The sequence below is a fragment of the Delphinapterus leucas genome, chromosome 4, assembly GCF_059928025.1.
Source record: "Delphinapterus leucas isolate spDelLeu-1000000601 "Yukka" chromosome 4, BTC_Dleu_Yukka2, whole genome shotgun sequence".
In the NCBI taxonomy this organism is placed as follows: domain Eukaryota; kingdom Metazoa; phylum Chordata; class Mammalia; order Artiodactyla; family Monodontidae; genus Delphinapterus; species Delphinapterus leucas.
In genome coordinates this window covers 120554937-120568476 of record NC_143132.1, presented here as the reverse complement: position 1 = coordinate 120568476, position 13540 = coordinate 120554937, and the positions used below count along the sequence as shown (strand labels likewise).

At 35.8% G+C, this 13540-nt stretch overlaps 1 protein-coding gene across 6 annotated transcripts in view; it reads left to right on the top strand.

Moving 5' to 3' along the window:
* The window catches only part of RNF13 (ring finger protein 13), a 166934-nt gene that overhangs the window by 132386 nt on the left and 21008 nt on the right, over window positions 1-13540 (top strand). For all 6 annotated transcript variants that reach the window (XM_089911020.1, XM_089911021.1, XM_089911019.1 and 3 more), the window contains one exon: window positions 4985-5078. In XM_089911020.1, coding sequence (XP_089767146.1) covers window positions 4985-5078 — 94 coding nt within the window. The remainder of the gene's footprint in view (window positions 1-4984; window positions 5079-13540) is intronic.

Below are 13540 nucleotides of genomic sequence, written 5' to 3'. Positions count from 1 at the left end.
ACGAACCTATGGTCACCTAATCTATGACAAAGGAGGCAAGAATATACAATGGAGAAAAGACAGCCTCTTCAATAATGGTGCTGGGAAAACTGGACAGCTACATGTAAAAGAATGAAATTTGAACACTCTCTAACACCATACACAAAAATAAACTCAAAATGGATTCGAGACCTAAATGTAAGACCAGACACTCTAAAACTCTTAGAGGAAAACATAGGAAGAAAACTCTTTGACATAAATCACAGCAAGATATTTTTTGATCCACCTCCTAGAGTAATGGAAATAAAAACAAAGATAAACAAATGGGACCTAATGAAACTTCAAAGCTTTTGCACAGCAAAGGAAGCCATAAACAAGACGAAAAGACAACCCTCAGAATGGGAGAAAATATTTGCAAACGAATCAACGGACAAAGGATTAATCTCCAAAATATTTAAACAGCTCATGCAGCTCAATATTAAAAAAACAAACAACCCAATCCAAAAATGGGCAGAAGAGCTAAGTAGAAATTCTCCAAAGAAGACATACAGATGGCCAAGAAGCACATGAAAAGCTCAACATCACTAATTACTAGAGAAATGCACATCAAAACTACAGTGAGGTATCACCTCACACCAGTTAGAATGGGCATCATCAGAAAATCTACAAACAACAAATGCTGGAGAGGGTGTGGAGAAAAGGGAACCCTCTTGCACTGTTGCTGGGAATGTAAATTGATACAGCCACTATGGAGAACAGTATGGAGGTTTCTTAAAAAACTGAAAATAGAATTACCATATAATGCAGCAGTCCCACTACTGGGCATATATCCAGAGAAAACCATAATTCAAAAAGACACATGCACCCCAATGTTCATTGCAGCACTATTTACAATAGCCAGGTCATGGAAGTAACCTAAATGCACCTTGACAGATGAATGGATAAAGAAGTGGTGGTACATATATACAATGGAATATTACTCAGCCATAAATAGGAACGAAATTGGGTCATTTGTTGAGACGTGGATGGATCTAGAGACTGTCATACAGAGTGAAGTAAGTCAGAAAGAGAAAAACAAATATCGTATATTAACGCATGTATGTGGAACCTAGAAAAATGGTCCAGATGAACCAGTTTTCAGGGCAGAGGTTGAGCCACAGATGTAGAGAACAAATGTATGGACACCAAGGGGGGAAAGCCACGGGGCGGTGGGGATTGTGGTGTGATGAATTGGGCAATTGAGATTGACATGTATACACTGATGTGTATAAAATTGATGACTAGTAAGAACCTGCTGTATAAAAATAAAATAAAATTCAAAAAATAAAGTTTGTCTTTCAGAAAAGTGGACTTTGAGGTTTTCTTTTTTTTTCTTTCATTCAACAAATATTTATTCTGCACCTCTGAACCTAGGCACTGCTCTAGGGTGTGAAGTTTCCTCAGTGAACAAAATGGGGAAACATCCCTGATGTCAAGTATTTTACATTCCAGTGGGACTTATATTCTAATGTATTTACTCTCCTGTATAATCTATCTCATGAATTTCTGCTCTTGGCAGTATTATTGTCTTTTGTCTACTTGTTTTGGATGTGATGCTTTTCTTTTTCTAGGTTGATCAGCTAAATACTTACTCATTTTTCTTTATAGTATATGCCTTTAGGTTATAAATTTCTCTTTAACAATCACTTTAGCTGTATGTAACTCATTACTTTTGATAAGGAATATTTTTATTTTAATTTGGTTTAAATTGAGAAAAATTTTTTCACTGTTATGTGGGATATTTCTTTACCACTTTGATGTATCCATCCATGTGAATGGGAAACTCAGTTACTAATACTCCTAGCCCTTCCCTACTCCTCTACTCAGTTGGTCTTAGGAGAGATGAAGTACCTTATCTGTGTGGTACATTTGGGAAGAATAAATTAGGGCATGCTTGGCTCAGCTTCATCTTTCTCTTGATGTGAACCTGTCTTCAGCTCCTCCAGGACTGGTTCTGCAGTTCTAGGGGAGGGTGAGGGAAAGGCCTACACCATTCCTGATTGTCTTTGTCTATATCTGGGTGGGTAAGGCAGTCTAATTCAGTGGTTAAGGAGAAGGCTCTATTTCTTTCTTCACTGAGTTAGGTGCTCCACCTGCTTCCATCTGCCAGTTCATGATCTTATTTTCAAGTTATTTAGAATCCAGGTGGTGAAGAGACATGGTAATTGTTGTTAAATTTTGTAAACATTCCCCACCATATATGTGAAAAGAATTGTGGGGTCCAAAGTTTTATATATGTCCATTAGTTTGAGCTTGGGTATTTGTCTTGTCCAGTCTTTTTTTTCTTTCTTTTATATTATTTTAAAGATACTTTTATTGAGATATAATTCACATAATATAAAATTGACCCATTTAAATGATATAGTTCAGTGGTTTTTAGTATATTCACAGAACTGTTCAATTGCAATTGTCCATGGTTTTTCGCACTCCTCTGTTTTCTAAAGCAGTGCTGTGCAATAGAACGATGTTGTGAGCCACATTTATTGTAATTTAAAGTTTTCTGGTAGCCAAATTAAAAACGGTAAAAGGAAATATTTCGGTGAGATTAACTTAAATACTGTATTTATTTAACTTAATAAATCTAAAATGTATTTCAACATTCAGTTAAGATAAATAATTATAAAATATGTTTTATTCTTTTTGTACTAAGTCTTTGCAAACTGGTGTGTATTTTATACTTTTACAGCAAATCTCAATTGAGACCAGCCGCATTTCAAGTGCTCAGTAGCTACATGTAGATAATGGCTACCATATTGGGCATCATAGGTCTGTGGTCTTTACTTTTTTTTTTTTTGGTCTGCTTGATCTAGAAATTACTGAGCTTGTGAATTTGTGTATTTCTCCCATAATTTTGTTATTTTTTTAGGTGAAGTGTCCTTTTTATCATTGTGATAACTATTTCCTAATGATTTTTGACTTATATCCTGTTTTACTTTATATGCCAACTTTTACTTAGTACTGTCATGATATAATTTTATCTATCCCTGTATTTTTTACCTTTACTTTTGTCTTAATGTGTCATTAAGTTTTAATCTTGTGTGTTGTGAATGGTTGGAATTTTTTCTTTATCCAATATGATATACTCTTTAAAAAAAACAACTGGTGAATTACCCCATTTACATTTTTGTGATTTGGACTAATTTCTATTGTTTACTTTTTATTCTATTTTTTTTTCTACTATACAGATTTGGATTACTCAACTTTTTTTCTCTTTCTGTCTCCCTTTCTCCCTTTTTCCTACTAGTTTGAAAGCTTATATTGTTTTTTTCTAGTGGTTACTGTTAAATTTTTAAAATAAACATCTACTGATTAATATATTAATAAACTGCACATTTAAATTGTACAGTTTGGTAAGTTTTAACATACGTATGTATACCTGAGAAACCACCACCGCAATTAAGATAATAAAATATCAGATCAGCTCAAAAAGTTTCCCCATACTCTGTGACAATCACTCCCTTTCACCTCTTCCAAATTTTTCCTTCATGTCTCCCCGCACACCATTGCTGGGCAACCACAGCTCTGGTTTTGGTCACTGTAGATTAATGTGCATTTTCTACCACTTTATATACAGGGAATCATAAATTACATACTCTTTTGTGTCTGCCTTCCTTCTCTCAGAATAATTATTTTGAGATTCATATATGTTATTGAATGTATTGATATTCATTACTTTTTATTGCCAAGTTGTATTCCATTGTATGGCTATACCACAGTTTTGTTTATACACGTACCCGCTGATGAACATTTGGGTTGTGTCTCGTTTTTGGCTATTACAAATAAAGCTGACATAGACTTTTTTGTACATTTGTATATAAGTTGTTATATGGATATACACTTTCATTTCTATTCACTAAATATAAGTAGGAGTGGGATGATTAGGTCATTTGGTAAATATGTGTTTAAATTTATAAGAAACCACCAAACTATTTTCCAAAGTGGTTGTACCATTTTACAATCCTTTCAGTAGTGTATCAGAGTGCCAGTTCTTCTACCTCCCTGCCAACACTTGGTATAGTCAGTCTTTTTCATTTCAGTCATTTTAATAGGTATATAGTGGTATTTGTGATTTGAATTTTCATTTTTCTCCTGACTAATTATGTTGAACATCTCTTCAAGTGCTTATTTGCCATCTTCAGTAGCAGTAGTATATCTTCAGTAGCAAAGTGTATATTCAGATATTCTGCCCATTCTTTTCTCTTGGGTTGCTTGTTTTCTTATTACTGAATTTTGAATTCGTTATGTATTCTGGATAGAAATCCCTTATGAGATATGCAGTTTGCAGATATTTTCTGCCAGCCTGTGAACTGTCTTTTATCTTTAAACAGTATCTTTTGGGGACAGAAGTCCTTAACATTGACGTAGTCAAATTTGTCAGAATTTTCTATTATGGACTTTGTTTGTGGCATTTGGTTCTGGTCCCATGGACTTCCTTTTTATTCTTGTAAGGATAGCAATTTATACTTTAAAATATTTTGTATATTTTATCTGATATTTCTGAATATTTATAGTACAGGTGTTCTGTATTAGTTCTGTCCATTTTGCTGCTAGAACCACTGAAAGTGCAGTTTAGTGCATGTTTATGTTTGAAAATTTTATCAGTTTGTAACTTACAGAAATTCCACCCCCCCCATTTTTGATCCAGTGGAGTCTTTGTAACCTGGAATCTACCATTTATATTTTTGCCAACAAATAGTTACATGTTATTTATAATGTTTTTGTCAGAGTAAATTAAAGATAATTTAGGTCATTGAATAAAAATTCAAAGGATAATTTATGGGCTAACTAATCACTAATGATAACTAATCATGGATATTTTAATTAATAGTCTCATGACTAGGGTTTAAATAAATTGAATTGATTTGTAGCAGCTATCTAGAAACATAAAAGACATTTGTTATTTTAATGGTCATTTTCTATTTGCATGTTTAATATCTGACTCCCTTTTTTTTTCTTTTATTTTTAGATCACAAAATTTGTCCAGGATAGACATAGAGCTAGAAGAAACAGACTTCGTAAAGATCAACTTAAGAAGCTCCCTATACATAAATTCAAAAAAGGTAAGTGAATATTTTTATTTTCTAAATAAAAACCCTTAGTTTATTTAATAGTACATGGTGATTATACTCTAATGCAACCTTCTGAGTCCTTGCCATACCCTATGCCTAACACTCAGTTAATGAATGGGTGAATGTGGAAGATGGTCTTTTGCTGTGGTTTATCCTGGTGAAGGCAAGAAGGGGGTACATGGTCTTCAGAGAATTTAAAAACAATAGTGAAACTGACCAAAATGCTTTTTATTATCCCCATGTGCCAGAAGTTCTAAACATCAGTAGGTAAAATACTTATCTCCACCAGGGTGGTCTGCTCCCACTCTCCCACCCTACACCACCACTGTATTAACATTGCAGTAATTAAACACATAGTTTATAGTGTTGTGTTAACTAAACACAGTAGATAGCTATTATGTGTCAATATATTGTAAATGTATCATCTCATTTAATTTTCATATTTCTATGAAATGGGTACTATAATGGGCATTATATATGAGGAAATAGTGGGTCAGAAAGGCAAAAAATTTAATGTCTCACAGCCAGCACTAACAGAGCTGGGGAGGGGCATGGGTCTAATACTTTAGCCAATGTAGTTTCTCCTGCTTATGCTTGGTGAGCTTTTAGTGTAGGTACATGCTTACTAAATCTTTTTGGCCAGTAGTCCCCAGAATTTTCAATTTCTGTACCAGTAAAAATGTTCTGTTTTTTAATTCAGCAGAGAAAATGCATAGAGAGTGGGAAGGAGAAGTAGAGAAGGCATTAAAACTTAATTCTGTAACCTATACTTCAATAAAAAAAACTTAGTTCTGCAAATTTTTTATTTTTCCAAGTAACAAAATGTTTAAAAAACCTACCATTTATAATAACCATATTTTATGAAAAATATAAAAACAAATAAATAGGAAAATCACATGTTAAAAAATAAATAACGACATTCGTAAAAATGCAGTGTGCTATCATCATACAGTGCGGATTAAGTAAAAGTTATTCATAAACCAATCTGAGGACTGGCTTTAGGAATCACTTTTTTAGGCTCTGTTTTGTATGTTAATTTTTATGTTTCCTAAAACCAGGGTGGAAAAAAGAGTAAAATAAATGATGTTGATATTGTCCTAGGCTAAAAAGGGCATGCATAGTTTGCTTTTCTTCTGAGTAGGGTAAGTAGCCGTTGTAGGATTTTGAGCAGAGAAAAGATAAGATCTTAATTAAAAGTTGAGTGGGCCTTTCTTGCTGCTATGTTAAGAATAGGATGCAGAGGGTCGGGGTGTAAGCAGAGACCAGATGGGGGCCGTCACAGTAATCCAAATGAAAGATGCATGTGGCTTGGACTGGAGTGGCAACAGTAGAGGGGGTGAAGAAATCTTAGATTCTAGATACATTTGTAAGGTGGAATGTACTGGATTTATTGATGGACTAGTTACGGGGAGAGGAAACAAGGATGACTCCAGATTTTGTGGTCTCGGTGACTGGAAGGATGGCATTGCCTTAAATAGAAATAAGGATGGTGGAGCAGGTTTGGGGAGGAAATTTGGGAAATCAGTGTTGGACATGTGGAATTTCACATGTTCACTAGACATTTAAATGAGTCTGGAGTTTAAGAGAGAGGTCTGAACTGGAAGTATTGATATAAAAAGATGTGTTTAAATCATAAGACTGGATAAGATTACCAAGAGAATGAGTATGGATGGACAGAATACTAAAGACATATTGGGGCATCCCAACATTGAGTAAGGAAGAAGAGGAATCAGCAGTGGAGACTGAGAAGGGGTGACTAAGTTATACAGAGGAAAATCAGAAGGAGTGGTTTACCAGAAACCAAGTGATGCAAATCTCTAAGGAGCAAGGAGTGATAGATAACTTGTGTCAAATGTTCCTGATAGATAAGTAAGATGAGAACTAATTGACCATTAGAAGTTATTATCATGATGTACAGTTTTGACAGAGTGGTCCATCCAAAAACCTGATTGTGGCGGGTTTGAGAATGGAAGGAGAGGAAACTCCTTCTATAACTATAGACAACTTTTTCAAGAAACTCAACTACAAAGGGGAGTAAAGAAATAGTGTAGTAGCTGGTAGGGGAAGTTTCATTAAGAAATAATAGCATATTGCTGAAGGAAATTGATGACGTAGGTGATAGGTGGGAGAATTGCTATAATAATGTCTTTGTGAAGGCAAGAAGGCATGGGATCTGGTGTACAAATAGGTGGATTGGCCTTAGATAGGAGCATGGAGAGTTGAGCTAAGGGAAAGTAGAATATGTGGGTGCAAAATCCTGGTAGTGTTTATGGTGGTCAGGCTGTGGAAATATTCTTTACTTCCATTGTTCTCAGTGAAGTAGGAAACACAATCATCAACTGAAAGCTGAGGATGGGGGAGGAGATTTTGGAGGTTTAAGAACAGAAAGGTATAAAATGTTATTCTGGGAGAGTAGATGGGCAGATGGACTAGGGATATATAAAACATTGCCTGGGAGCCTGAACCTCCCTTTCAGGTTCATAGTTATGAACCAATCAGCATAACTGTGTGTTTTTCTCTAGCCATGTTCATCTGTATGGTGTTTATCCTTACCATACCTTCACATTTTTTAAAAAATGTGAAGTATAACATGTATACAGAAAAGTATATAAGACATTTTTCTGGAATCATCCAGTTCAAGAAACAGAACATTACTAGCATCGCAGCAGAAACTACTGTGTCCCCTTCTAGATTGTAATCCTTTCCTCCTCACTGGAAGTAATCACTATGCTGGCTTATGACAATCGTTTCATTGCCTTTCTCTTAAGTTTTGTCACCTATGTATGGATTCCAAAACAATACGATTTAATTTTTCCTATTTTTGAATTGCGTTTTTGGTCTTACCTCTTTTTTTTTTTTTTTTGCGGTACGCGGGCCTCTCACTGTTGTGGCCTCTTCCGTTGCGGAGCACAGGCTCCAGACGCGCAGGCTCAGCGGCCATGGCTCACGGGCCCAGCCGCTCCATGGCATGTGGGATCTTCTCGGACCAGGGCACAAACCCGTGTCCCCTGCATCGGCAGGCGGACTCTCAACCACTGCACCACCAGGGAAGCCCCTTACCTCTTTTATTAACAATTTTTTTGGTGAAATTAACCCACTTTATTACATGTATATGTAGTTCATTCACTTTTATTTCTTTGTATAAATATATTATTTATCCATTTTACTATTAATAGACATTTGGGTTTTTTGTTTTGTTTTTTATTTATTTTTTATTGAAGTATAGTCGATATTCAATGTTCTGTTTTGTTTCCCCGGTTTGGGGCCATTACAGACCATACTTTTAAGAACATTCTTGTACATATATCCTGGTGTATATGAGCATGAATGTCTTTAGAGTATATACCTAGAAGTAGATTAGCTGGCTTAGGATATACATGTCTTTAATTTTATTGGATAATACCAAGTTTTTTTCAAAGTGATGATGGTACCAGTTTATATTCCCCTCAATAGTGTTTAGGAGTTCTTGTTGTCCCACATATATACCAATATTTTGTACTGACAGCCCTTTAAATTTTAGCCAATCCAATGGGTTTATAAAGATAGCTCATAGTGGTTTTAATTTACATTTCCCTCCTCGTCTGTGAGGTTAAGTGCCTGTTTATATTTTTATTTACTAGCTAGATTTTCACTTCCGTGAAGCACCTTTCATGTCATTTTCCTGTTGGGTTATCCTCCCCTGCTTTTTACATGTAGGAGGAATTCTTCAGATGTTCTCACAAACCCACCCTGGAGTTGTGGTGTGTGGTGAATCAGTTCTTCACTGATTTTTTGTGTCTTAACTGTCTTCTAGTTTGTCGCTTATGTTTTCGTAGGACTAAAGTTCTTTTTTAATATATATATATATATATTTATTTATTTTTGGCTGCATTGGGTGTTTGTTGCTGTGTGCAGGCTTTCTCTAGTTGCGGCAAGCAGGGGCTAGTGTTTGTTGGTGTGCGCGGGCTTCTCGTTGCGGTGGCTTCTCTTGTTGCGGAGCATGGGATCTAGGTGCGCGGGCGTCAGTAGTTGTGGCACGTGGCCTCAGTAGTTGTGGCTCGCGGGGTCTAGAGTGCAGGCTCTGTAGTTGTGGTGCACGGGCTTAGTTGCTCTGCGGCATGTGGGATCTTACCGGACCAGGGATCGAACCCGTGTCCCCTGCATTGGCAGGCAGATTCTTAACCACTGCACGACCAGGGAAGTCCCCTAAAGTTCTTTTATGGTAGTGTTTTTGCATGTTTTAAAAGAACTTCTTCTGTACTCTAAGGTCACATAGTTATTATATTATCTTCTGAAAGCTTTATAGTTTTGCCTTTCATGTTTGGGTATTTAGTCTACCTAAATTGATTATGTAAAATGGAGGCCCAATTTAAGTTATTTCCAATTTGATATTTTGTATAAGGGTATCCAGTTGTCCCAGAGCTAAGTATTAAAAATACACTGTTCACAGTGTTGGTCACCTCTGACACAGTCAAGTGTCCGTGTGTGTGAGTTTGTTTCTGGACTTCTGTTGGTCTTGTTGGTCGTCCTTATACCAATACCACACTACCTCAGTTACTATAGGCTTATGGTAAGTCTTGATATCTGATCGAGTTAGTCCTCCCACCTTGCTCTTCTTCAACAATTTTTAGTTATTTTTGACACTTTGAATTTCCATGTAAATTTAAAATCAGCTTGTCAAGGCCACCGTACCTCTAAACATATACATACAACTATTGTATTTGTTGTAGTACAATAGACATAACATAAAAGTTACTACTGTAACCATTTTTAAGTGTAAAGTTCAGTGACATTAACTATATTCATATTGTTGTGCAGTCATCACCACCATCCATCTCCAGAACTTTTCCACCCTCCCAAACTGAAACTCTGCACCCAGTAAACAATAACTCCATTTTCCCCTCCCACCAGCCCATGGCAGCTATCATTCTGCTTTCTATCTCTATGAATTTGACTTTTATAGGTACGTTATGTAAGTAAAATAATAAGTGATTGGCTTATTTCACTTAGCATAGTGTCCTCAAGGTTTATCCATATTGTATTATGTGTCAGAATTTCTTTCCTTAAGGCTGAGTAATATTCATAATATTCTGTGTGTATACCACATACTGTTTATCCATTCATGTGTTGCTAGATACCTGGGTGCTATTGTGAATAATGCTGCTATAAACATAGAGGTACAAATATCTGTCTGAGTCTCTGCTTTCAGTTCTTTTGGGTATATATCCAGAAGTGGAATTGCTGGATTAAATGGTAATTCTCTGTTTAATTTTTTGAGGAACACCATACCATTTTCCATAGTGCCTGCATCATTTTACATTCCCACCAGCACTGCACAAGAGTTCCAGTTTTTCTACATCCTTGCCAATGCTGTCATTTTCTGGGTTTTTTTTTTGATAATATTCATCCCCTAATGGATGTGACATGGTATCTCATTGTGGTTTTGCTTTGAATCTCCCTAATGATTAATGATGTTAAGCATGTTTTCATGTGCTTATTGGCCATTTGTCTATCTTCTTTGTAGAAATGTCTGTTCAAGTCCTTGGTTGTATTTGTCTTTAACCTTTTGGGAAATAATTTCAAACTTAGAAAAACTTTGCTTCAAAGTTAAAAAAACTTTTGTTCTGAGAAAGAGTCTGTTAAGAGGACAAAAAAACTTTGCATGAATTGTCCAAAAACACCCATATACCCTTTACCCAGATTTACCTATTACTTACTATATTAGCTTCCATAGGGTTGCTATAACAAAGTACCACAAACTAGGTGGCTTAAAACAATAGAAATTTATTTTCTCATATTTCTAGAAGCTAGAATTACAAACTCATGGTGTTGGCAGGGTTGTTTTGTTCCTAATCTAGGGAAGGAGTCTTCCTTGCCTCTTCCTTGTTTCCGGTGGTTGCTGGCAGTCCTTGGCTTTCCTTGACTTGTGGCAGCATAACTCCAATCTCTGCCTCCATCTTCACATGGCTTTTTACCCTGTGTGTATATGTGTGTCTAAATTTCCATTTCTTATAAGAACACCCAAATCCATTGTAACCTCATTTTAACTTGATTACATCTGGAAGGAACCTATATCCAAATAAGGTACATTCACAGGTTCCAAGTGGACATGAGTTTTTGGAGGCAACCTATTGCTTTATCATTTTTGCTCTCCTTCTCTACATATGTATGTATGTGTATAAAATTTTTCATCTAAATAATTTGAGAGTAAGTTATATGCATCATGATCCTTTATGTCTAAATATTTTCATGTGTATTTCTTAAGAATAAGGAGATTCTTTTGTGGTACTGCATTTAAGTCACCAACTTCAGGAAATTTGTTGATGGACGATTTTAATCTAATTCATTCCTTTTTCTAGTTTTGTCATTTGTTCCAATAGGTTCCTTTATAATAATTTTTCTTCTAGTATAGCATCCAATCTAGTATCACTTATTGCATGTAGTTATCATATTTCTTTGGGTTTCTTTAATCTGGACTTTTTATTCAGCCTTTGTCTTTTGTGACATTGACATTTAGAATAACACAGTGCCCCTGCCTTTTGTTAAAAAACATTTTTCTTTTTTAATAGATTTTATTTTTAGAGCAGTTTTAGGTTTACAGAAAAATTGAGCAGAAAGTATAGAGAGCTCTTATATGCCCCTCCCCTCTTAAAATACTCCTAATATTATCTTCTTTCACTTGTGTGGTACATTTGTTACAAATGATGAATAAATATTGAAATATTATTAACTAAAGTACATAGTCTGCATTAGAGTTCCCTCTTTGCATTGTACAATTCTGTGCATTTTGACAAATGTGTAATGTCATGTATCTACCACATCATATAGAATAGTTTCACTGCTCTGAAAATCCCCTGTGCCCCATCTATTCATCCCTTTCTCTTTCCTTCCCACAAACCACTGGCAACCGCTGATCTTTTACTGTCTCTATGGTTCTACCTGTTGCAGACTGTCTTATAGTTGGAATAGCAAATACGCATTTAAGCCTCCTCCGTGACTTTTTGTAGCTTGATAGGTTATTTCTTTTTGTTGCTGAATAATACTCCATTGTATGTCTGTACCAAAGTATGTTTATTCCATATTGTCTATTGAAGAACATCTTAGTTGCTTCCAGGTTTTGGCTGTTAAGAATCAAGCTGCAGTAAACTTTTGTGTGCATGTTTTTGTGTGGACATAAGTTTTCAACACATTTGGGTAAACGGCAAGGAGCATAATAGCTGGGTCATGAGGTAAGACACTGTGTGGCTTGGTAAGACACTGTGTGGCTTTGTAAGAAAACGCTAAACTGTCTTCCGAAGTAGCTGTACCATTTTGCTTTCCCACCAGAAATAACTGAGTTCTGTTGCTGCACATCCTCCCCAGCGTTTGGTGTGGTCAGTGTTTTGTATTGTAGCCATTCTAGTAGGTGTGTAGTGGTATCTCATACATACAATGTTGTGCAGCTTTTTATATGCTTATTTGTATTTGCCATCTGTATATCTTCTTGATGAGATCTTTTACTCACGTTTTAATTGGGTTGTACACTTGACTGAACGTTTGTATTCCTCCAAGATTCATATGTTAGAGCCATAATCCCCAGTGTGACGATATTTGGAGGTAGGGCCTTTGGGAAGTCATTAGGTCATGAGGATGAGGCCCTCATGCATGGGATTAAGTGCCTTCGTACTTGAAGGGACACAAGAGAGATGATCTCTCTCTCATGTGAGGATACAGCAAGAAGGCAGACATCTGCACATCAGGAAGAGAGCGATCACCAGGAACCAAATTGGCCAAGCCCTTAATCTTGGATTTCCTAGCCTTCAGAACTGTGGGGAGTAAATGCTTGTTGTTTAAACCACCCAGTCTGTGGTATCTGTTATGGCAGCCCAAATGGACTAAGACAGGTTGTTTTCTTATTTGAGTTTTAAGAATTCTTTGTATATTTTGGATACCAAGCCTTTATCTGATATGTATTTTACAAACATTTTTTCCCAGTGTGTGGCTTGTTTTTTCATTCTCTAACAATGTCTTTCTCAAAGAAGAAGTTTTTAATTTTAATGGAAGTCCCTCCTATCGGCTTTTTTTCTTTCATGGTTCATTTTTCTGGTGTTGTACCTGAAAACTCACTGTCAAATTCAAGGTCACCTACATTTTCTATGTTACGTTCTAGAAGTTTTAGAGTTTTGCCTTTTCCATTTAGGTCTATGATCCATTTTGAGTTAATTTTTGGGAATGGTGTAACATCTATGTCCAGATTCTTTTTTTTAATATTTCTTCTTATTCTGGTAAAGTAGGTATATAACATAAAATTTGTCATTTTAACCATCTTAAGGGTACAATTCAATGGTATTAATTACATTCACAGTGTTTTTGCAGATATCACCACTATCTATTTCTAAAACTTTTTCATCATTCTGGAAACTCTGTATCTCTGAAACAATTCCTATTCCCACCTCCCACCAGTCTCTGATAACCTCTCGTCTACTTTCTGTCAC